Here is a 26,320-nt window from a genome sequence, read left to right as displayed (position 1 = left end):
TTGTCGTTCTATCTTAACAAGTGGAAAGCTGAACAGACTGAAATCAACGGCTCTTCTTGGATTTGTCAGTGAAGTTGCAAGGCAGGCAGCTGCCCCTGAAATTGGAGAGACTGGTGAAGTGAGAGACTCATAACTTACTGAGCAGAAATCTATGATCAGAAACCTCTGTGGGAACCAGTGCGGGGGTAGGAAAACTGAACTGTAACTAACAAATCTCTAGAGGCCCACTGTGAAGTCTGAGTGAAAAACTCCAGCGGGACCCAGTCACTGGGGGCTGGGGGTGAGGGTCACACTTTCATGAGTTTTGGAGCTTTACCAGGTCCTCACAGAGACCTGAAATTGGAGAAATCCCATTGTACTTCTGGCAGCAAGAAAGGAAAAGTCACCATTTTAAAATACTCTAGAGCATTCTGTTCTTAACAAGGTCTGTCCACAAGAGACTCTATTTTACCAGAGCCTCACCAAACTGGGGGAAGGGGAGTACCAAATTTAGCCCAACTCTAGCTGTCCTGTCTCATCTAAGGGGGCTAAAGCTAAGAAGCACTTTGAAGCACTTGTAAAATTCACAGCCCAGGGGCACAGACTCACTAAAAGACTGAGACCTAATCATAGACCTATAGAACTCTTCTCCTGCCTGACTGCTTCCCACCATACCACTAAAGGCCTATTTACTGCAGTACTTTCACCTGGGACATCATGTCCACCTTTCTATAGAAAACTATAAGGCATACTGAAAGACAAAAAACACAATTTAAGCAACATAGCAAGTGTTAGAACCTGAACCAGATATGGCGGGATATTAGAGTTATCAGATTGTGAATCGTATTCACACGCTTAGGGCTCTCATGGAAAAGTAGAGATTGTGCAGGAACAGATGGTAATGTAAGCTCAGAGATGGAAATCCTAGGAATAATTTTCAAAAATGCTGGAGATCAAAAACAGTAATGGAAGTGAAGAATGGCTTTGATGGCGTGTTAGTAGCCTGGACACAGTTAAAGAATCTCTGAGTTTGGGAATATATCAGCAGAAACTTTCAAAATTAAAAAAGCAAAGAGAAAAAAGACAAAAAAACTGGAACAATATCCAAGAACTGTGTGACAACTACAAAATGTGTAATATATACATTTTTCCCATTAAAAGTAATGGCAAAAACCGCAATTATTTTTGCACCAACCTATACTTGAAGAAATGAGTTGAACCTCACGTAGTGAGGCCTTGTGAAAGATGGAATCTTTTTTAGAAACAAAAATGTTGTTCAGGAAACTGAAGCACTCTGGTGATAGGATTATCTGTTGCTCACTGCTCTTGTGCTCTGCCTTATGGTTTATTTCTCCAACTAATAATTCTGTCTTCTCTCAACCTTATGATTTCTGCTGCCTTAGGGCTTCCCTTACATCTCTCTGTAAGGCAGTGCTCCTATAATTAGTGAAACACAGTTGTAGTGTATGATACACAGTTGTGTGTGTTGTGTATTCAAAGTCTGAAAGAGAGAGAATTTGATTATTTAATAGATGGTAATTATTACCCATATTTGGCCAGGCTTTAATGCTGGGCTACATCATGGGCTAATTCTGGCTGCCCTTGAGTCCATGTTCTGTGGCCGTGGTCATAGGCCACGTGACCAGCCTTCCTTAGGAAGGACCCACCCCTGAGCTCCCCAGGTTACCTGTCTACCCCACATCTTCAATTACAGATCTCAGAGGCATCTCAAGGTTAATATGACCAAAACTGAACCTGGATTTTTTTCCTTTTTTAACTTTTATTTTAGAATCAGGGTACATGTGCAGGTTTGTTACAAAAGAATATTGTGTGTTGCTTAGGTTTGGAGTACAAATGAATCCATCAAATATACCTAGGTAGTCAGTATATTCCCCAATCGTGAACCTGGATTTTATTTTTATTTACTTATTTTTTTTTAAGACAGAGACTCACTCTGTCATTCAGGCTGGAGTGCGGTGGCCCCATCTCAGCTCACTGCAACCTCCACCTCCCGAGTTCAAGCAATTCTCATGCTTCAGCCTCCCAAGTAGCTGGGATTACAGGCCTGCACCACCATGCCCAGCTAATTTTTGTGTTTTTAGTAGAGATGGAGTTTCATTATGTTGGCCAAGCTGGTCTCGAACTCCTGCCCTCAAGTGATCTGCCCACCTCAGCCTCCCAAAGTGCTGGGATTACAGGCATGAGTCGCTGTGCCCGGCCATGAACCCAATTTTTATTCCCAAATGTACTCTCCCTAAAGTACTCCTTGTGTCATCAGTTACTGTCTCCCCATCCATCCAGCTGCTCAGGCTAACCTCCAGGATTCATCTGGATTCCTGTTTTTCTCTTGCACTCCACATCTACTCCATCAGTAGGTCGTACTGTTTGTTGTATCAGCCTCTGCAATATATTCTGAATCTCTCTACGCTTTCCGATCACCACAGCTGCACCTCTAATCTAAGCCTTCAGGCCTCTCGCCCGGACTCCCTTCTAGTCTCTGCAATCAACTCCTAATTGGTCTCTGCTTTCATTCTTTCCTCCACTCCTAGTCGATCCTTCTTTGAGGAGTCACAGAGGTCTTTCTGAAGTTAAAATCAAATCATGCAGTGATAATGATGTGTCAGTGAAGGTCCATCAGTTGTAACAAATGGACTACTCTGGTGGAGAATGTTGATAATGGGGGAGACTGTGCATGTTTGGGAACCAGGAGTGCGTGGGAAATCTCTGTACCTCCCTCTCGCATTTTTCTGTGAACTTACAAACTGCTCTAAAAAATAACATCTATTTTTAAAAATCACATCATGTCACTACTGCCTAAAACCCTTCAGTGGATTCTTATTGCAACTAGCATGAAACCCAGAACCCTTACTTTGAATCACAAGGCCACAGGCGATCTGCTTCCTCTGTGGCCTCACCTCCACTCCAGCCACACTGGTGTCTCTCTATCGGGCATACCAAGATCAACCCAGACCTTGGCAGGATTGCCTCATTTTCATCATTTAAGCTTTAATTCAAATGTCAAGCCCTCAGAGAGGTCTTTCTGACTACCCCAAACTGAAAAAGACACCCCCTCCCATGCAAGCACTGTGCCCGATCCCGGTTCTTTATCCTTAGTGCGTGACTTTCACGCTGCCTCCAGGCTCCATATGTCATTCCAGAAGGAAAAGGAAAACAGAGCTTCCCAGAACTGCCCAGTATACTTTACCCTCTGTTGTACTCGCCCAAAATGCCTACCCTTACCTACAAGGAACTAGGAACTCCGGTTTTAGCCAGCCATTTGTTTCTCCAAACAAAATCATAGAAAGAGGGAGGAATAGATATTAGGTAAGCAAACAGCTGTTGCTGCCTGCCGCTTGTGTAGTTTCATTCAATTTCATATTTGTTTGGTGTTGTTCCAGCATTTCCTCTAGTTAATTCATGAGACATGATTACGGATTCTTATGAAACAGCAGTAGAAATTACTCATTAAATACCTAGGTAATATATATAAAGTTGTCATCTTAAAATTTTTCTTTTAGTTCTACAGGTTCTTAAGGATCATGTATATAGATAGTATAGATTTGAAACAATATGAAATTTAACGAGGTCATCGCTATCAAATTGCTGCAGCCAAATTCACTAACCTTTAGCCACAGCTCCTCTCTTTTCCCCTCATGATGGATTTAGGTGGATACTTGGAAGAAACTCACTTTGCTATACACACACAAAGCACACCAATACCAACAAGATGTTTCAGCTCCTGTTCTGTAACAATGCAGTTGGTATATGTGATTTGCGCATGACAAGCCCTTACCTTGAACAGCTGGTGCAGGGCATCTTCTTATTAACAATATAAAGAGATTGCTGACAAGTCTATTATTGTGAAGATACAGCAACCAAAGTTGTTTCTATCCATGTGACCTGGAGGGGTGTGGACGTTCTGTTGAAAAAGATAGCAGTTACAGTTACAAAGGATAATTACAAAGGATAAGTAGTGTGATGTGAATAATGCATGATACAACCTCTGTACACTAAACTCCCATCTGTAAAGAAGGATCAGAGCAACGGAAACAATTTCTCCTCTGTTTCCTTCATGTTCGAAAACCACTTTGTTAGAGAATGAAAGTGGTTGTAAGAGAGAAGAGGTAGATTTAGTATGTTCTCATCATCTACCCCCAACTAGTTGTTAATCTCAGGTTGGCTTTCTCTTCTGATATTCTACATATCCTGAACTGGTTATTTTTATTTTATTTTATTTATTTTATTTTTGAGATGGAGTTTCGTTCTGTCGCCCAGGCTGGGGTGCAGTGGTGTAATCTCGGCTCACTGCAACCTCTGCCTCCTGAGTTCAAGTGATTCTTCTGCCTCAGCCTCCCAAGTAACTGGGATTACAGGCACCTGCCACTACGCCCAGCTAATTTTTATATTTTTAGTAGAGACAGGGTTTCACCATGTGGACAGGCTGGTCTTGAACTCCTGACCTCAAGTGATCTACCCACCTTGGCCTCCCAAAGTTCTGGGATTACAGGAGTGAACCACTGCACCCTGCCATGGACTGGTTATTTCTATGTCATTTTTCACCCAGCTGTATATGAGAGACAACAGGGGAGCTTTTAAAAATACTGATGCTCAAGCTCTACTTCCAAAAATCCTAGGGTGGTCCTGGAAATTAGAAGCCCTTTAGGAAATGTAAATATCCAGTTAAGGTTGGCAACCACTGGTCTAGATGGTTAGCAGTGGGGATTTGACTCAAAGGGAGTGTCTGGAGATACCTATGGATTAATAGTTTTGTCAAAACCAAATATATAAGTATCTCTGATTATCTAGTCCATTTCTTCTTTCTTTGTTACAGGTAATTGAGAAGAAATATGATTTTCTTATAATTCTCATAGACAAGACTAATTTGTTGATGTGAACAAATTATAATTCCATCCTTGTTTAATGCTTGGCACTTACACTTAGTGAAAATGCTGGGTGTTTGTACTATTTTCTATATTGGAGAAGAGTACTTGTCCTTAGCTAGGTTGGATTCTGACCATTATTGCAAATTTTGACCTATCTCCTTAGTTTAAGTAATAAGGTAAGGATATTGCTTCTCCAGGATCTTAAGTTTAAGCATTGATGTTTTGATTTTCAGTAGAGAATCAGAAGGTGGGAGCCTTATGATTAATAATTAACTGAGGACCCAGTATGGTGGTGCATGCCTGTAATCTCAGCACTTTGGGAGGCTAAGGCTGGCAGATCACTTGAACTCAGGAGTTTGAGATTAGCCTGGGCCACATGGTGAAACAAAAAATACAAATATTAGCTGGGCATGGTGGTGCACACCTGTAGTCACAGCTACTCGGGAGGCTGAAATGGGAGCATTGCTTGAGCCTGGGAGGCTGAGGGTGCAGTGAGCTGTAATCGTGCCACTGCATTCCAGCCTGGGTGACAGAGAGTGACCCTGTCTTAAATAATCATCATCGTCATCATCATCATCATCTGAGTTAGTTGGTTGTTTCAGATTTTTCTTTATCTCTTAACTCTGTAGAATACAGAGGCACAGTATTTGCCACTAATCCATATCAATAGCAGTTGTGAGCCAGGTTTGTTGACTCACGCCTGTAATTCCAGCCCTTTGGGAGGCTGAGGTGGGCAGATCACCTGTGGTCAGGAGTTCAAGACTAGCCTGGCCAACATGTTGAAACTCCATTTCAACTAAAAATGCAAAAATTAGCCAGGTGTGGTCGCAGCCGCCTGTAATCCCAGCTACTTGGGAGGCTGAGGAAGGAGAATCGCTTGAACTTGGGAGGCAGAGGTTGCAGTGAGCTGAGATTGCGCCACTGCATCCCAGCCTGGGCGACAAGAGTGAAACTCCATCTCCAAAAAAAAAAAAAAAAGAGAGAGAAGGTATGAACTAACATCAAAGTGTTTTAACCCTCATGGAAGAAGCAACTTGTAAATACCCTTATAGTTGAGAGTCATTACCTAAATATCTTATTGGTAACACTGTATATTGGTATTTCTGGTGTTATCTCACTCAAGCAATTATCAAAATGTTGTTGCTATCTCTAACTGGTATACTATTAAAGTGCTCATTTTAATACCTGCCCTTCATAGTTCCTAAAGCAATTCTAAAGAAAAAAAGAATAATCGATCTAAAATGCAAGTATTTTGTTGTTTTTATTGCTGTTGGCTGCTTTCTGGAAATATTACACAGATAATAAAAATTAATTTAAATTAAGTGAATTTAAATTTTTATAAACTAATTGCTTTAGCTATAGCACTTACTCTAAAAAGCTTATTGAAAATAGCATTATTCAATATTAACCAATGGATTTGTCAGTGTAAGATCTAAGGATTTCCTATATGTAGGACTGAAGCAAGTGTGAGACATCAGGTTTGCACTAATGTGCATTATTAGTGTATTTCACACTGGTAGCCTCCATTATAGGAGATATATATATTCGATTTAGATTTTATATATATATATATATATAGACAGAGAGAGAGAGAGAGAGAGAGAGAGAGGAATTCCTTTGAGTCTGTATTTATTGTTGCTGACACCCTACAATATTTAGCTTCTTAAGTAAAATTTGAGGCTACAGATTTGGACTGAGCTCCTGCACTAGGCTCCAGCAGACCAGCCTGTGGAACCATGCTAGGATTCCACATCACCAAACCAAAACTAAGCAGTTCACTTGTAAGATCTGGCCTTCTGAAAAATCAGGAGAGAGATGATAGCCAAATTATCAAACAGGCCAATTTTCAAAAAACAAAAACAAAACAGAGTCACAGGGACTGATCAAAAGGCACCCAGCCAACCTGAGCTGGCATGATAAGGAAGTCCCCTCTGCTTTAACCCCTGCAAGGGAAGTAACCTGAACTAACTAACATTAACCACTTGGCTTTTGTTCTGTGTTGTTTCTGTTCCTGCTCAAGCTACCTTACAAAAGAAAACCCACTGTTCTGCCATGCCCAGTGGACCTCCTATTTGGATTGGATACTGCCTGGCTCATGAATCATGAATAAAAGCCAATTTGATTTTTAAAACTCAATTTGCTGAAATTATGTTCTTTGGCAAGCAGTAAAATAATTACATTAGGGCTACATTAAATTCAGGGTGCTTAAGAGTCTATAAAGCTTTACAGTACTTCCAATAATCATCAAAAGTGTTGTTCTGCTCCAGAAATATAAAATAACTTTCATAATTTGAATCAGCAACATATATCAAGTACATAATTTTGAAGTCACACTTTCAATGTGGAGGCTTCATGAGGATTAGGTAAAAATCATGATATAATAGAATTAGTGGACACAGTAAGGTGAAGATTTTGATGCAAGGGGCTCAAAGAGATTTGACCTATGAGTGGTTTTATGTTTGCTGTTGAAGAATTGACGGGCCTTTCAGGAAGTTCTGGAATGTACATTAAAGTTATTTGCAAGTTTTGTCTTCCTGGGCAAGAGTCTCCTGATTATTAGTAAATTGTGATAGTAAAGTTTTATAGTCAATAATAAAGTTGTGTTGATGAGGCCAGTGGAATAGAAAGTCATGTTAATGTTAATATGTTAATATGGAGAGTAAACTGTGTGGACGATTTCAGTTCTCCTGGGTTTGAATCTTAGCTCTGTCACTTACTAGCTTTGGGATCTTGGGCAAGTCAGTCATCCTCTCTGTGAATCAGTTTCCTCATCTGTAAAATGGGCATACCAACACTACCTTCTCATGGAAATGAATTAACATATACAACTGGCTTAGTACCTGACACATTTCCCCTCAAATCCTACCACACCTTCAACCTCATAGAATTTACCTTAGGAGAAATAAAGGCCTTAAATGGTCATTTTGGTTTCACATATGGACATATATTTGGCTGACATTTTCCATTTGTATTGTTTAAATTTATACAGTAAAGTCTGGCTACATAATTAACTCATTGACAATTGCATGTCTTTTAGATACTCTCAGCCCCTGCATGAAGAAATAGCATTGCATAAGCACCTGAAGCACAAAAATATTGTCCAGTATCTGGGCTCTTTCAGTGAGAATGGTTTCATTAAAATCTTCATGGAGCAGGTCCCTGGAGGTAAGAGATATGTCTTTCTTTAAAAAGTGTGAATTTTTAGAGCCTTGAAGGGGAGTAAACTTGAATGGGATTTACTAGAGTACAGGTCTTCATCTGTCTAAACTGAGAGAAAAATTGGACATGTGACATTACCTCCAGTTTGTTAGGAGATGTCAACCATAAATGATGAGATTTAGAAAACATCCTAATGTATAGAGTTTATTCTGGTGCAAAGCTTGAGGATAGCCACCCAGGAAACACAGACTCCAAAAGAATGGGCCAGTGTTCCAAAGTGAGCAAGTTCATGTTTCACTTATATAGGCCGAAGACTAACGGGGTGGCAACATCTTCTACACAAGGTCATTACATTTAAGTGGTTACAGCTTTATATTCCAAGGCATATTATTTTAATATTCCATAAGGAGGGGTAATGGTCTCAAGGGATCTTTTCTTTGGCACTATTCAGTCTTTCCCAATCATTTACAGGACAAAAATGCGGAAGAGATTTAGCCTATAATCGCGGACTCAGAAGTTACAACCGAATGCTACATGACTCAGGCCACAAAGTCACATTCCTCATATAATAATAAGGCTTAAATAATTTAAAGTTCCAGAAGCTTTACAAGTGAATTATGTAATTTCACAGAGACAATACATAAATATGGAAACCATTTCAGGATCAATCATCATGACTTGAATTAAAGTTAGCAGTAGACATTGGCCTTTTACTTAGACATATTTGATAGCAATCATCTTTAGAGTAGGGATATTTGCAAATTCATGTTTGAGCCCAATATCTAGTACAGCTCCTGGGCCACTGTGAAGAACCAATGAATGTTAGCTTAAAGTGCTGTTACATTATTAATACACTTTAAAGAGCTCATTTGAATGAGGATTTATTTACTATTTATCCCTACTTTACAGGAAGTCTTTCTGCTCTCCTTCGTTCCAAATGGGGTCCATTAAAAGATAATGAGCAAACAATTGGCTTTTATACAAAGCAAATACTGGAAGGATTAAAATATCTCCATGACAATCAGATAGTTCACCGCGACATAAAGGTAAGGTGCACCAGCATTCATTTTCATGAGTTCTTTCTTTGCTGGGTTATTATTTTACTTGCAAAAGTCATATTGTGTTATGAGTATTAATTTAGAATGGTGAATAAGTAAATCTTAGAAACAGCTGAAATATAAGAAATCGTTTACCCCTGAATCAGTTCTTTATGTTCATGTCTTAATGCTTTTGCTCAAAGAACAAACTGCTTAACTGTGTTCAGCCAACAAGATTGTGCTCCCACTACACAATGTTTCCTAGGAACTCTGTGGTGTGGGATGCAGCTGTCTAAAGTTAAACGGGAGATGGCCCCTGGTCCTGAGGAACTTACAGGCTGGTTAATCTTTGTATCCTTGTCCATAATAGCTACTCAGTAAATACTTATTGAATCAATAAATGAATAGTTAGAAGAAAAAAAAATTCCCTTTTCTCACAAGTACCACATATTCATTGATTGAACTATAATTATAAGGTATAGATTCTCTAAAATAAGCTAAAATAATAACTTTACATTCTCTTTTTAAAAAGAAAATTCAGAACTAATACATTTTTTACAAAGTCTGGACTATTGAAAATAAGTTAATATTACTACCCTAAAATCAACCAAAATGCCCATTTATCTATCATGTCTCTACATATTCCAGGAAAAGAAGTAAAGAAACATAGAAAAGAAAATAAAGTAACTGGAAAGTTATGAAAATCATAATTTAATTATACATACATCATTATATATCTGTAAATAGCAACAAGCTCTAACCAGTTAGGAATTATATTTGATCTTGTGATCTGAGTAACAGATTATGAAGAACTTATAACCGCCCAATGAGTTCCTGTTGCCCACTGACCAGATAGAGCTGATTTCTCAAGATGTAAGAATTGCAACTGAGAGTTTAATACACATAGAGATGGCCAAACAAGATACTAGATTTTATAATTATTCAAATCAGCTGCTCCAAAAATTTAGAGGCTAAGGTTTTCCAAAGATAGTTTGGTGAGCAGGGGGCCAGGGTCTGGGTGGTTGGGGATGCAATTATAGACGTGTGGAAAATAGTTCTTGTGTGCTGAGTCCAGTTCTGGGTGGGGGCCACAGGACTGGCTGAGTCCAGAGTCACAGGTCTGGGTGATGCCATCTGAGAGTCAGAAATAGAGAAGCCTATAAAGACATCTCAAAAGGCCAGTCTTTGGTTCTATAATAGTGATGTCAATTATAGGAACAATTGGAGAAGTTGCAAATCTTGTGACCCCCCAGAATAGTGGGCTGATAATCATTTGGCTATGCCTACATCTTAGTGGACTTTAGGCCCCTCTCATCCTCTTAACCTGGTGGCCTTTCGTTAGTTTTACAAAGATGGTTTAGTTCTGGGGAAGGGCTATTATCATCTAAACTATAAATTATAAATTAAATTTCTCCAAGTGAGCTTGGTCTACACCCTGGAATGACCAAGGGCAGTTTGGAAATTTAAGGCAAGATGGTGGTGGTTAGATCAGTTCTCTTTTACTGTCATAATTTTCTCACTGTTACAATTTTTGCAAAGGCGGTTGGTCTTAAACTGATAATATGTAAACAAAAAACAGTGTCAAGAATTCACTATTGAGATAAACTATTAATGAAGAATACAGAATTATGTTGTTGGTTACTGTAAGGACACCTTTTTTTTTTTAAATTGGACTTACCAAGTCAACAATAGACAGTATCTGAAGAAAGATAACATTTGTGATTAAAGTCCTCTGTTCTCTAGGGTGACAATGTGTTGATTAATACCTACAGTGGTGTTCTCAAGATCTCTGACTTCGGGACATCAAAGAGGCTTGCTGGCATAAACCCCTGTACTGAAACTTTTACTGGTATGTTTTTGCAATGATGATACAGATCTTATGTAATTAAAGAAATAATTGCTGAGTTTGAGCATAATGTGAGAGAGAAATTCAGTTGGTGTTCTCACACACAGTAATGTTGATATCTTTTCTCTTTTCTTTCTTTCTTTTCTTTTTTTTTTTTTTTTTTTTTTTTTTTTTTGAGACAGGGTCTTGCCCTGTCACCTAGGCTGGAATGCAGTAGTGTTATCACCTATCACTGCAGCCTTAAACTCCCAGGCTCAAGCAATCCTCCCACCTCAGCCTCCTGAGTAGCTGGGACTACAGGCATGCGCCACCATGCCCAGCTAATTTTTTTGTATTTTTGATGGAGACAAGGTTTCACCATGTTGCCCAGGCTGGTCTCAAACTCCTGGGCTCAAGTGACACACCTGTGGTCTCCAAAAGTGTTGGGATTACAGGTGTAAGCCACCGCGCCTGGCCAATGTTGTTATGTGTTACAGAATTTGATTTGGCCCTTTTCTCTTCCTGTATGTATATGACTTGCTTAGTTAGTCTCCTGCTTACTGCTACTGAAGATTTTTTTTTTTTTAATTTTCAACTTGTTATTTGTTTTTCTTTTCACGTAATTACTTCTTTCCTGGTTGGCCTACAATAACTCTAGCAAGACTTTTTTTTTTTTTTTTTAATTAAACATTTCCTTGGCCCAACCTCTCTGTGATTCTTACTCATACCCTAATCGCTTCCCATTTGGACGATAAATTCCCTCTTTTACTGTTTACTCTCTGTGGCTGACTCCCCTACTCCACAATATAAATAACCTAGGATTTCAATTCAGAAAGAGGAAGTGACTCACCGACTCAGAAGAAGGGAGGGAGAGAGCTTTCCTGAGAAGTTAGGCAGTGCAGCCACTGACCTGCCTCTGGTGGAAAGTACTGCGAGGGTGGAGACCAAGTGATTTCCAAAAAGGTAACAGTAGCCAAGAGGAAGCTCAGACTCAAGAGATTCATGACTGCCCAACGGTTATAGGGAGGGTGTGTAAGATTTCAAACCTGATCTCCACTCTTAGTTCTTATCACTCCATCATGCTGATTCTCATGAAGTGTTAAGTTCTTCTTCTTATAGAGAGACATTTAGGCCCCCCCCCCCTAAAAAAAAGAGGAAGGGAAGGGAAGAGAAAAAGATCATGAATAATCTTTGGTCTAATATGAAGCAACATGGCCCCATCTCAATTCTGTGAGGTAGGTGGAAGTACCTCCATTTTGCAGACGAGAAAATTTCCTGGGAGAGAAGTGACATTGCAGTCAGAAGTCACAGCAGTGTTTACTGGATAGAACTCAGATTGGTTTTTTGTTTTTGTTTTTGTTTTTTTTGAGACTGGGTCTTGCTCTGTTGCCCAGGCTTGAACTCCTGGGTTTAAGCAGTCCACCCACTGCAGGCTCCTAGGTATCTAGGATGTCATGCCTGGCAAAACCCAGTTTTTTTGTTCTTGTTTTTTCTTTTGAGATGGGGTCTCGCTCTGTAACCCAGGCTGAGGTATGGTAGTGTAATCTCTGCTCACTGTGACCTCTCCCACCCTGGATTTAAGTGATTCTCCTACCTCAGCCTCCCTAGTAGCTGGGACCATAGGCACGCACCTCCATGCCTGGCTAATTTTTTGTGTTTTTTTTGGTAGAGACAGGGTTTCACCATGTTGCCCAGGCTGGTCTCAAACTCCTGACCTCAAGTGATCCACCTGCCTTGGACTCCCGAAGTGCTGGGATTACATGTGTGAGCCCCCACGCCTAGCCAGAACTCAGATTTTGTATCTACTGTTTGCTCTTTGCTTTTGCCTTCTGGCTCTAGTCCATCTTTCTCTCTGCCTTCCTGTAGGAGGAGAAAGAGACATTCTGTGTCAAGTTTTTTCCCCAGAGCATTCAGTCAGCAATACCCCTGACCCAGGTCCCGCCTCAAGGCGATGGATATTTTAGGGTACAGAATTAACACATTTTGAATATATTTTTTTGAAAAAACTAAGTGCTGACCTATTAATAACTTCAAATGTCTTTACATTTCTTTCCTCATACTCTTAACTCGGCAAGTGGCAATTTCAGTGCTGTCGAGACTCAGTAACTTCTGAGAGGAAAATCCCTCCTTTCACACACTTTGTGGGACAGGATGTTAACGCAATATCTTGTGCTACTAATCTGGGGAACACCTTTTTTGTAAAATCTCCAAAGGAATTGTAGGAAAGCAGTCCTCACAGAGCCCTTTGCGTGGACCTCTTCCACTGGTGTCACGTAAGAGTGACGTGCATCACTAACATGCATAGATCTGTCCCCAGCACTGGTCCCAAGGGCCCTGTACATCATAGGCTTCAAACATGAACTTGGTGGTCATCGAGTCCCAGGAGCTTAGTCCCAGGTACTCTGTCAATAAATTGGTCTGTATAACCTCTTGGTGATTTTGATGAGGGAAAATGCAGCAGTAATCACCATTTATGGAGTGCTTACTATATACCTAACTCTGCACTAAGTGGTTTACATACTTTTTATTGAAATTCATACATCAGCCTTAATCATTAGGTATCATTATCCTAGTTTGTGGTGAGAAAATGAAGGTTCAAAGAGGTTGAATAACTTGCCCAAGGTCACAAAGCTAGTTAGTAATAGAGCTGAGACTCAAGCGAGACTTAACAGGCCAAAAGGGATTAATTATCTTCTCCCAAACCTGTCCCCGGCACACTCTTCTGTCTCAGTTGGCAGCCACTCCCGACATAGTGTTATCCAGGGCGCTTCTCTTTTCTCACACTCCATCCCAGTCCATCCAGGAAGCCTGTTGGCTCTGTCTTCAAAACATGACCAACATTGGACCGGTTCTCACGCCTCTGCCGCTGCCACTCTCATCGCTCACCTGCATTTTCCGTGGCTTCCCCAGCTGTGCTCCTGCTTCACTTTTGCCCCCTACTGTCTACTCTCAGCACTGCAGCAAGAGTGATCCCTCTGAAACAAACCCGGTCCTATTGTTCAGAGCCCTCAGTGGCTTTCTTTTTTTTTTTTTTTTTTTTCATAATAAACAAATATCAAAACCCTTATAGTGAGGGACAAGGCTCTGACCTGATTCGGCGTCTGTTCCCTTTCAGACCTCATTTCCTACTCTTCTTCTGTTGTTTACTCTGTGCCAGAAACGTGGACCTTCCTGCATTTCCTCCATGACAGCAGGCAGGGCCCTGCCACAGAGCCTTTGCATGGGCTTTTCCTCCTGCTGCTACCACACTTACCCTAGCTGTCTGCACAGGTAACTTTCTTACCTTCTTCCAGTCTCAATGCAGATGTCCCCTCTGCAGTGAGACCAACCATGAACACCCTATTTACCATGGCGGCCTTCCTGCTGATCCTCTTCACTCAGGTCTATATTTTTTTGGTCATAATATATCACTTTCTAACATGCTGTGTAATTTACATACTGTGCTGATAGTTTATCATCTGACTTCTACTGCAAAAACATAAGTCCAGGTATTTCTGTCTGTCTTCTCCACTGCTGTATTCTAAGTGCCTAGAACAGTGCCTGGCCCATCGTAGGCCCTCAATGTAGATCTGTTGAATGAATGAATGAATGAATGAACGAATGAATGAATGAAATGTGACATTAGAGTTTAATTAACCACTAAGCTGTACCACCTCCCTGGGTAGTTGCGGCAGCAAAGAAATTCTACAATAGCTAATTCAAAGCAATTTTTTAAAAAAACTTTAGAACGCAGATACATGAGGTATGAGTTTTAGAGCAAATACTCTCACTGATTTTCCTCCAGCGTTCAGGTTGGCTCTCATCTTCATTATCCAGCTTCGTAAATTGCTTTGTTTAAAATACTATGTGTCATGTGTTTGTGGAGTAAAAAGAGGAGCAGATAAGAACACATGACTCAACCTGTTTTTCTGGCACTTGCTCAATGGGGGATAATTAAACACAATTGGCAGATGGAGCTCTTTGAAATGTTATCTGATGAATCAAATATTGCATAATTTGTTGTTGACATTACTTGAATTGTGCAATTTACGATGTTTAAAAATTAAAAATTTCCAAATTTTGGTCTGCTGTAATTCCTACTTAGCTATTAATGCAACTTAAATTCTCTCATTAATTCTACTCTAGGCCCCGATACAACCAAAGGGGGTGGTAGACTTCAACGCATTTTCTAAAAGACTATTTGAGCTTATTTAAATCATAAATTTATCACTTGGGGAAAAGCTACAAATGAAGAGAAATCATACCAATTTTGTAGTAAGGGTGGGCGAGTCTTTGGGGAGCATGGTTGCCTTGTCCTTGGCCAGGTGAAAGGCTTTCTGAGAGCAGACATGTGTAGTTGTATGTGAACGTGAACTACCGCTATGCAGTGATAAGGTCTGCGGGATAAACCTAGAAAGATGGCAATACGTAACGAAAATGATACACTTTTATTTTTGTAAACAACAGTCCATTTCTCGCCTATGATAGTGGTTTTCAGAGGAACAGTTTGCAGGAATTTTACATAATTGTTTTCACCTGTAAACCATGCATGAGGCATTCCTAAAAGGTGTCATCTGTATTTATCAAAATGTCTGTCACTTTGGTTATGAATCAGAAAATACTGAAGCAGTTCTTTTGGCAAACACCTCATGATTTGAAGTAATTCAGCCTGGCATCTTGGATGAGTTCTTGTTTGCTGACTATATTATTTGTATATCAGAAGCAGGGTGTGTGGTGATGTGTTTTTATTCATGCTTCTGACTCATTGCTAGACTTTGGGAGACCACTTTATGGGGTATTCGAAGTTCAAATCCAGCCTCTCATTTGGGTTAATGAGGTAATTGTAGTTGTGTGTTTACCTGGGATATACTTGGCCAGAAGCAGACTAAGGGCTCGTGGCCCTCTCCACTTAATTCTTTCCATTATGCCACACTCTCCACCAGTCTGATTCCATGCAACCTTAAATCTCTTCCCTTTTCATTTTATTCTTTTTTTTTTTTTTTTTTTTTTTCTGAGACAGAGTCTCACTCTTTTGCCCAGGCTGGAGTGCAGTAGCATGATCTCAGCTCACTGCAACCTCCGCCTCCCAGGTTCAAGCGATTCTCCTGCCTCAGCCTCCTGAGTAGCTGGAATTACAGGCGTCCACTACCATGCCTAGCTAATTTTTGTATTTTTAGTAGAGACAGGGTTTCACCATGTTGGCCAGGCTGGTCTCAAACTCCTGATCTCGTGATCCGCCCGCCTGGGCCTCCCAAAGTGCTGGGATTATAGCACTTTGTGAGCCACCGCGCCCAGCCTTCATTTTATTCTTAGCCACTGTATCTGATGATGTGTCTGTGTGGATGGCTCATGGCCTGTCTTTGATCTCTTAAACCTGTTAGTCCATGGACCACAGACAGCAGCAGGAGTCATGTATATTTGGATTACAGAATAGGGCACACCAGGAATGTATTTGCATTAATTTTCACAATGGCTTTCAGAATCTTCATGCTGTCATGATTAAGAAATAAGAATGAAAACAGAAGAGCTAAAACATTCAATTTAGGAACTGAGAACTAGAGATAGAGCTAAGGAAATGGATGAATGAACTATATTCTTTTCTGGAAAAGATTAGAAGTATACATAATAACAGTCTTCGTGCATTTGAAGAAATGTGTGCTGATGTTATTGTTCTCAAAAGACTAATTGTTAGAAGTTTGTAAGAGGCCCAATGAAATGATGCCTCACTGATACTCCACTGTCTAGGGAATGAGAGCGTACCTATTCAGAACCAGACAATATTGGCAAAGTAGTTTTATGTCACTGATGAAATCCATTATAAAAACTGCTATTTCCACTTTTATTAATAGCAGAGTAAACTGGAACTCACAAAATATATTAGGACTTGAATCATGTTTTTACAGTTATCTAATTCCTGTAGAAAAATTGAAACTGTCATTAGATATCCTTCTGTTTTATCTTTTTAAAATGGAAATGTGTTTAAATTGTTTCCAGGTACCCTCCAGTATATGGCACCAGAAATAATAGATAAAGGACCAAGAGGCTATGGAAAAGCAGCAGACATCTGGTCTCTGGGCTGTACGATCATCGAAATGGCCACAGGAAAACCCCCATTTTATGAACTGGGAGAACCACAAGCAGCTATGTTCAAGGTCACACTTCATTTCTCTTAAAAACAAATGGATAAAGCTTTTTATAGCTATTGGATGTTCTGTGTGTGTGTGTGTGTCATATTTTTTTTAGATAAAGGGAGCTAAGTAAACACGAACTGAGAACACATTAAAGGTCAAGAAGAGTCTCTCTCAGTTAGAGCCAGCGCTGGTGTTTCACACTGTGGATCTCTCTGTGCCTTAGTTTTCTCAGCTATAAAGTGAGATTCAGTGTAACTTCCATTGACCACCTTTTTTTTGTTTTTTGAGACGGAGTCTCGCTCTGTCGCCCAGGCTGGAGTGCAGTGACCGGATCTCAGCTCACTGCAAGCTCCGCCTCCCAGGTTCACGCCGTTCTCCTGCCTCAGCCTCCCAAGTAGCTGGGACTACAGGCGCCCGCCACCTCGTCTGGCTAGTTTTTTGTATTTTTTTTAGTAGAGACGGGGTTTCACCGTGTTAGCCAGGATGGTCTCGATCTCCTGATCTCGTGATCCGCCCGTCTCGGCCTCCCAAAGTGCTGGGATTACAGGCTTGAGCCACCGCGCCCGGCCTGACCACCTTTTAACACCACAGTATAAATAACACATGACTATACTGAAGATGATTTAAGCCCTTTGGGAAACAGTCTGAAAATTTTCCATGGAGGAAGATATAAGAACATTTTTTAATCTGTTTAGGAATTAAATCAAAATTAATAATTTCCTTTACTTCTCTACCATAATAGTTTGAAGGCTTCATTTTTTAAAAAAGAGCATAATTACCATTTTAAGTAAATCAATCTTATTCTCATATACCTACTCCTCTAGCTTGTTAATTTGGCCATCAGTAACTCCTATGGGAGGAGGAAGAAGCCCCACCTTTTGCAGTAGGAGGTATCTGATAATAGAAGTAGGCTTATGAGAGCACAAGTGCCAGCATTTTGGGATCTGGGGACTGAGCATGGCTATGACCTGCGTCTTGAATCCCTGCAGTCTTCCCCTGCCAGACTGCCAGGCCAACAGGGAGTTTGAAATGGAAACATGCTTCCCAAGTAGTAAAACTCACACGTCTGCTACTTTCTAAGGCAGAGACTTAAAAAAAAAAAATTTATTTATTTATTTATTGTGCTCTCCTGTGGTATCCGAGGCAGAGGACCTTTTTTTTTTTTTTTTTTGTGGAGACAAGTGTCTCGATCTGTCACCCAGGCTGGAGTGCAGTGGCGTGATCTCAGCTCACTGCAACCTCCGCCTCCCGAGTTCAAGCAATTCTCATGCCTCAGCCTCCTGAGTAGCTGGGATTGCAGGCGCACACCACCACACCCAGCTAATTTTTTGTATTTTAGTACAGATGGGGTTTCACCATGTTGCCCAGGCTGGTCTCAAACTCCTGAACTCAGGCCCTCCGCCTGCCTTGGCCTACCAAAGTGCCAGGATTACAGGCGTGAACCACGCATTTGGCCTGAAAGGACTTTTGATGGTAATTGTTATTCCTCTCTCTACTGCAGACTACGTTTCTAGCCCTTATTCCATCTGTGCGTAGCCTCTTATGAGGGGCCATGTGTTGTTACAGACCTTCTGCTTTTGTGCAAAGCTTGGCTTTATGCTTGAAGACAATCTGATAGGATACTGCTGGTATAACAATGAGTAGTGTGACCAAACCTCAAAGAGCAATGACAGGTGCCAAGAGAGGTGCCTTTCTTGCCATGAGTGGATGTCTTTCTCTTCTTGGCCAGTCTTTCAGGTTTCCTCCAGTGTCTAGGACTTATCTGAAATGCTGCTTTATAATTCACGAATGCAGTGATTACTACACCATGTTTTTTTTGTCACATTAGGCCAGTCTAAGCTGTGCACAGGAAGTGATGCTATCTTAGAGAGATGGCATGACATAGACTGTGGCACCAGTTTACAGTGTTTGAATCCAGGCTCCAGCATGGTCAAGATATTTGAGACTGAGCAAATTATTTAAACTGCTTGTGCCTCAGTTTCCTCATCTATAAAATAAGGATAAAAATAGTACCTGTTGGCCAAGCGTGGTGGCTCACACCTGTAATCCCAGCACTTTGGGAGGCCGAGGCAGGCAGATCACCTGAGTCGGGAGTTCAAGACCAGCCTGGCCAACATGGTGAAACCTCCTCTCTACTAAAAAAGAAAAAAAAAAATAGAGGGTCACGGTGGCAGGCATCTGTAATCCCAGCTACTTGGGAGGCTGAGGCAGGAGAATCACTTGAGCCCAGGAGGGGGAGGTTGCAGTGAATCAAGATCACACCACTGCACTCCAACCTGGGCAACAAAATGAGACTCCATCTTAAAAAAAAAAAAAGTACCTATATAATAAGAGCTTTTTGAGGAGTGTATGAGGTAAAATGTACCAAGCACTTAGAACTGTGTCTGACACATAGTATAGGCTATATAATTCTTACAAATAATTATGTATTGTTTATATTACAATGAATTTATATAAGCTATATAAGAACAAAAGAATTTCCTTTGAAAATTTGCTCTGTACTGAAAAATGAAAATACCATTAATTTTTTTTAGAATAGCAGCAATAAGAAGTAAATTCTAATTGTTATAAAAATAGGTTTGTTTAATTTTAAAGTGCTTTTAAATATCTCTTTTAATGTAGGTGATTTGAGACAGGGAAAATATTCACAAATCATGTAATAGGGAAAAGAACATACGCTTTAATCCAAACAGTTCAGGTTCAAATCCCAGATCCCTCTTTTCTTAACCATGTTACCTCATCCTTTCTAAGTCTTATTTTCCTCATTGGTATAACAAGGAAAATATTTAATCTACTGGGTTGTTGGAAGGATTTGATGAGATTCATAAGTGGAGAAACCCCAGCACAATGCCCAGCACTTAGCTATTGTGAGCAACTCAGTGGTCTCAGCTCAGTGGCTGAGCGTGGTGGGTCATGGATGTAATCCCAGCACTCTGGGAGGCCGAGGTGGGTGGATCGCTTGAGCCCAGGAGTTTGGACCAGCATGTGCAACATGGCGAAACCCTGTCTCTGCAAAAAGTATAAAAAATTAGCCAGGCGTGGTAGCGTGCACCTGTAGTCTGAGCTACTCAGGAGGCTGAGATGAAAGAATCGCTTGAGCCTGGGAGGTCGAGACTGCAGTGAGCTGAGATGGCACCACTCTGCATTCCAGCCTGGGTGACAGAGTGAGACCCTGTCTCAAAAATAAATAAATAAAAATAAAGATTCTTTTTGTGTGCCAGTGTACCAATATGTTCTAAAGCTTTGAAAGACTAAATTATTACTCTGTAGTGCTGTCTACTGTCTTCAACTAATTATTCTGCCTTGGTAAAGTTACTAAGGCACTCTGTCAATCTTCTATAACCTACAGCAAACGCATCTCATCTCCCTTTGAGAAAAACCATGAGTTTGTGTTGTATAATAAAAGATCTTGTTGCATTGGGGCATCAAGTTATGGAAGCTGGGGTTCAGGTGCTGAGGTGTTCACTCAGAAGGCACATTGCACTTTTTATATTTATGTCTTAGGTGGGAATGTTTAAAGTCCACCCTGAGATCCCAGAATCCATGTCTGCAGAGGCCAAGGCATTCATCCTGAAATGTTTTGAACCAGACCCTGACAAGAGAGCCTGTGCTAACGACTTGCTTGTTGATGAGTTTTTAAAAGTTTCAAGCAAAAAGAAAAAGACACAACCTAAGCTTTCAGGTATGTGATTGCATTGAAGAGGATATAGTCTGAGTCCCTAAATCCTAAGCTTTTAAGATGGAAGAATTTTCCGGAAGTAAACTAACCTGTTTACGGATATCACTGGAAATTGGTGTAAATATTAGCACAGTGTCCTCAGGCATTTGGTTGCAGCATCAGGGAGCTGTGTTCCATCAATTTCACGAATGCTGGGACCTCATACATAGTAGTCTTCAGTGACACAGTTAGTAGGTAGTTAGTATGTCAGCATCTATGTCACTCTAGCATTGTGGATACTAAGGTTCAAGTGTAAGAGGGGTTAAATTTAGCCTTTTGGAGCTGAAACCCCAGATTACCACAAATGGGCCTACAGAGCCATTATAGAGCTGTTGAATTTCCAAGCTCTGTAGGTAATAGGTTCTTTTAATTTTAGGCAGTAGAAAATACCTATTGTCTCTTAGGGCATATACTTCTGAATAATTACACCCTCAAAAAAAGGAAAGAAGGAAAAAGAAAGAGAACAAAGATTGCCAGCTATAAATAAAACAGCAGTGTAAAAATATAAGTACATTGTATTTTTGCAATAATTGTCTATAACTCAGAAAAAAAAAAAAAACAAGCAAAGGTTCCAATTGTTCTTGGCATTTTTTTGGTGTTTATATTGGATGAGAATGGGCAGATTGAATGTTTGGAAAGGACATTGATCCCATTTCAGGCATTCACTTTTTGTTGATTTCTCAGTTTAACAACAAACCCAGCACGTGCTTATTCATGGCTGTTTGCTTTTCTTTCCACAGCTCTTTCAGCTGGATCAAATGGTGAGTTTGTTTTTACTTTGCCCATTGAGCTGAGACCTAGTGTCTCGTGTGATAAACTCCAGACTTCCCATCAAGTAGCCTCATCCTCTGCTCCCGGCTTACATTGGTGGGGGTTGGGGGAGTACTGTAAGGATGTGTGCAGCTGCAAGCCTACCTGGGTTGTTCCTTTGGAAACCCCTCATCTTTCTCTTTCATGAGTAGGGGTGGCTTAAATTTTTTCTCCCTAAAAGCAAGATAGTAACTGTGTTTTTGACATCTTCAATTTGAGTTAAGTAAATGCTTCCTTATCTAGGAGCCAGTTGACTACCCAATGTGTTTCTTGTGGAAAATATCAACGCCGGATACCTTCCTCTATCATCTTTGGGGTGATACATTGTATTTTTCGTGGTCAGGAGTTATTGTGCCTTTGTTTTCTAACGTTGGCATTTGTGGATCATAACTAGGAAGGTAGAGAAGGTAGATTTTCCCTAGGAAGATCCATTAAAGCATTTCAAAGAATAGTAAAGAACATGGGGCTGGGTGTGGTGGTTCACTCCTATAATCTCATCACTTTGGGAGGCTGAGGTGGGTGGATTGCTTGAGCTCAGGAATTCGATACCAGCCTGGGCAATATGGTGAGACCCCATCTCTACTAAAAATACCAAAAAATAGCTGGGTGTGGTGGTGCATGCCTATGGTCCCAGCTACTCAGGAGGCTGAGGTGGGAAGATCGCTTGAGCCTGGTGCAGTGGGGGTTGCAGTGAGCTGTGATTATACCATTGCACTCCAGCCTGGGTGACAGAGCGAGACCCTGTCTCAAAAAAACAAAACAAAACAAAACAAAAACGAACAGCATGGTGTTGGATTTTCCTAAGTTGGATGAGTGGTTGATCAAAGAGTTCAGGGGGCTTAATGTTCATTGTGCATAGGTTCTGCAGGCCAGGGGCAGGGGCAGGTTTTTGCAGGTTGCTCAGATGCCCCAAAGCCAATCAGTCCAGAGTAGAGGCCTGTTAATTGGGGTTTCCTGGGTACAGCCTCTCTACTTTTTCTTCTTCCATGTCTTCCATTCTGAGAATCTGGGGAAACTCAGAAGAGGAAAGGCACATCCTTGTACCTCTTTTCTCCACAGACAGCCTGGGCTCTGGAAGGCAGCCTTGCATTGTCACAAAGTCAGCCATGCAGCACTTGGCAACCTTCTGACCAGCCTGCTTCTGGTATCCTAAAATGGACACTGACTTCAGAATTACACAGAAGTGGGTTCTGATCCCACTGACCCACTTTCTAAATATGGACATGCACATTTCTTCTGTCATTCTTTGCTGGTAACATTACCTACTTCACAGATTTGGTTCTGAGAATAAAATAAAATAATATCCTAAAAGAGCCTTGGAGCTGTGCCCGGAAGTTTAGTCCATGATTGTTTTATCCCTTCCACAAGGCTTGGTTTTTGTTCGCAGGAAATAGGTTCCCATCACACACACGCATTTAGCTTCTGTGAACTCAACTATACACACTTGACAAGAACGTGCATGTGCGCGCGCGCGAGAGAGAGATCATTTAAGTGGACAGTTCTGCCCATGTCTTCTCAGTGACTATGTACCTTACAGTGAGCATGAGATGGAAGGTGTAAACCTGCTGAACTCTAGTCAGTCAGGTTCCTATTGCCCTTTCGCCCCTCATGCTCACACGTGAACTTGGGCCTAGAAAAAGGGGCAGTCCCCAATTCCCTGCATAATTAAACTGTTCAGACTCTCAGCTAAAACAATATCATTACATGGATGGTGTGCCTCCTCTCTGTCCTCCCTAGGAGAGCAGGACAGATGTGCTAACCAAATTAGGTGCTAAAATCCCTCCCTCAATTTTTTTTTTTGAGATGGAGTCCCAGGCTGGAGTGCAGTGGCACAATCTCAGCTCACTGCAACCCTCTGCCTCCCAGGCTCAAGCGATCCTCCCACCTCACCCTCCTGAGTAGCTGGGACTGTAGGCGCCCACCACCACACCCAGCTAATTTTTGTATTTTTAGTAAAGATGGGGTTTCGCCATGTTGGCCAGGCTGGTCTTGAACTCCTGGCCTCAAGTGATCTACCCACCTCGGCCTCCCATAGTGCTGGGATTACATGAGCCACGATGCCTTGCTTAAAATCCATTTGATTGTTACCAGGTATTATAGAAAATGGCATGCCTCATGTTAATTGAAACAATGACCTATTAGCTACTCTTACTCTCCTTCTAGATGAGTGCAAGATACAGGCCTCTTCCTTCCGCAGGTACTTTCTCTAGGCCATATATGTGTTTCTGTCCAGAGCACAGGCCCACCTCTCAAGGTTCTCTACCTCCCATAACTGCACGTGGCTTCCCCTCAAGAGGGGAGTAAGAGGGTGGTGACGATGAGACCCCCTTCCCCTTTAGAGAGAGACGTGACTTGTCTCATCCTGACTGCTCTCCCATGGCCACACACAGACCCAGAGATTTAAGTAATTCACGTTAACTTAAATATTAATTGTACAGTGATGGTGTGCACAGGAAATGTGCTAGGCCCTGAATGTATAAGGATGATAAAGACAGAATTCCTGATTTTAAAGAGCTGTTGACCTTATAGGAGAAAAACACTGGAAAAAGTCATCTCCACCATAGCGTAGTTTAGTCTGTGCAGAGGAGTCAAAAGGGAGAGACAGTGATTGAAGTCAGTCTGAGAATGCCGTTTCAAAGCAGACTTTCTAGTGAGGTGCACCTGATGAGTAAGAACAAATGTGAACCTAACAGGTGGATGGGGAGTGGTGATCCAGGTGAGGCCGCTCCTCACATGAGTTAATGCCAGGATGTGTGAAACTTTACTGTGTGTTCAGGAAGCCTTGCTGACTCAGCAACACTGGTGCTTAAAGTCAAAGGAGAGGGATGATGCTGGAGTGGGGAGCAGGCTCAGATCCCAAAGGGCTCCTTATGAAATGCTAAGGAATCAGCAAGGAGGGTTGGGGAGCCAGGGAAATCTTTTATCTGAAATAATATTATAGACCAGCCCTGGACATATGATTCTGCAGTAAGAGAAATGTCCTGTACCTGCCCTGTCCAATACATTAGCCACTAGTCATATGTGGCTATTAGACACAGTACACGTGGCTACCATGGCTGAGGCACTGAATTTTTATTGTTTAAATGTTAACTTTAATAACCATATGAGGGTAGTAGCGACCATATTGGACAGTGAAGCTATTGATGGATCATTCCGATAGCTGTGTGAGGATGGTTTATTTAATAACATTTATTCCATAACATTTTTAACCCTCTGCTATGCACTTGGCACTAGAATATAGGCACGAGGCACTAGGAATATAGCTGTGCCTCAGTTGATCCCAGATCCTGCCTGCATGGATCTCTTGCAATGCTTGTTAAAAATTGAGATGCCTGACCCTTCTCAGAATCTGGAGGTACAAGCTGGAATTCTGTACTTTTAAGTAAACCCAGATGATTCTTGTCATCACTGCAGTGTGAGAACCATTATTCTGTTTGGCCAGTTGGAGACTGGAGGCAGGATGGCCAGTTAGGAGACTCTGTGTTGTGGCCAGACTTTGTTCCTAAACTGTCTAGGAGAAGGAGAACCATAAAGATCCCTAGTGATCATGAATAGCTGTTAGGATTTGAGGCCACCCTCACAGCAATGGAAGGAATTTAGAAAATCCCCACTTTCCCAAAGCAGGAATGTATCTAATTCCTTAAAGGTTGCACTATCTCCCTTCCATAGACGGGAGCTCCCAGCAATCTAGAGTCCATAGAGTGGCCAGTCACCCCTCCCGACTCCAGCCTACCCCTGGCCTCTTGGTAAAGCTATCTCTTAGGGGTATGGGGCTCACACCCCTTCCCATCAGCCCCTGAAATAGGGCAATGAGAATCATCTCCCTAGAGAAGCACCTTTGACGTGTTCTATCCTCAGAGAGGTTCATTCAGCCTCTTTTAGACTCTTCATGGTCAACCCCATAGAGGAGGGCTCCTTAATACCTGGCAAGACATCAGCAGTAAGGCTGCCTGTGACTGGAAGTCCTGCCAGGCTCCTCTCTTGCAGCCTGGGGTCCCAATCACTCACGTGTATGAGCTGATGTTCAAGGAACTTGTAACCTCTGTGATATCTGGAAACTGTCACCGTGCTTCCCTGGAAATATTTATACTTGAGCTTCTTCCCATTTACAGTGATACAGAAAGGCTCTATGCATTCTCACTTGCCTGGAAATATTCATAACTTAAGAAGCTAGAAATCTCAGGCATGGATTTGATCCTATTTCCACCACAAATGTATAAAGCGACCTGTCTCAGCACCACCTGTCTCGCTCTTTCCACCTCTTATAATACAGAAAACATTCATTGTTCTGCAGAAGGCCAATCCCCCACAGTTGAGTTCTGGCTCCTGTGGAGCCCCTATGACTCCTCCAGCTTCTGCCTCTCCCGATGAGTTCCATATACACATGCTGTAGTATCTTCTGTCCTAAACCCATCCTTCCCCTGATCTACAAATGGCCTCACTGGCTGATACCACCACCATTTTTTTTTGCCCCCCATCCCAGCTTCCTGTCTTGAAGTACAGTGTCGCCAGATCTCCACCTCTTCCTTCCCACCCGTGTAGCGTCTCCCCTTCCACATGATCACTGGGCCTGCTCTGGCCAATGTCTAATGAGATCTCTTCAGTCAAATCCAACAAGTGCCTTTCTCAACCTATTCATCTTCTCAGTGGCTCTCGGCCTGGATGACCGTTCTCTCTTACTTTTGCCCTCTCCTGTGTGGGCTTCCATGACACCCCATTTTCTCTGTTTTCCTCCAACCTCGTGGATGCTCCTTGTCATTCTCCTTGGCTGCCTGTTCATCCCCTTCTTTTCCTCTAAA

General features: G+C 41.6%; 1 protein-coding gene across 3 annotated transcripts in view; it reads left to right on the top strand.

Annotated features, from left to right (window-relative positions):
* MAP3K5 (mitogen-activated protein kinase kinase kinase 5) overlaps nucleotides 1–26,320 on the top strand; it is a 242,746-nt gene that overhangs the window by 177,375 nt on the left and 39,051 nt on the right. For all 3 annotated transcript variants that reach the window (XM_073022499.1, XM_073022497.1, XM_073022500.1), the window contains 6 exons: nucleotides 7,900–8,027; nucleotides 8,931–9,067; nucleotides 10,802–10,907; nucleotides 16,857–17,014; nucleotides 20,498–20,675; nucleotides 21,452–21,472. In XM_073022499.1, coding sequence (XP_072878600.1) covers nucleotides 7,900–8,027; nucleotides 8,931–9,067; nucleotides 10,802–10,907; nucleotides 16,857–17,014; nucleotides 20,498–20,675; nucleotides 21,452–21,472 — 728 coding nt within the window. The remainder of the gene's footprint in view (nucleotides 1–7,899; nucleotides 8,028–8,930; nucleotides 9,068–10,801; nucleotides 10,908–16,856; nucleotides 17,015–20,497; nucleotides 20,676–21,451; nucleotides 21,473–26,320) is intronic.

The sequence above is a fragment of the Chlorocebus sabaeus genome, chromosome 13, assembly GCF_047675955.1.
Source record: "Chlorocebus sabaeus isolate Y175 chromosome 13, mChlSab1.0.hap1, whole genome shotgun sequence".
Classification (NCBI taxonomy): Eukaryota; Metazoa; Chordata; class Mammalia; order Primates; family Cercopithecidae; genus Chlorocebus; species Chlorocebus sabaeus.
This window is presented reverse-complemented; position numbering and strand designations above follow the sequence as displayed.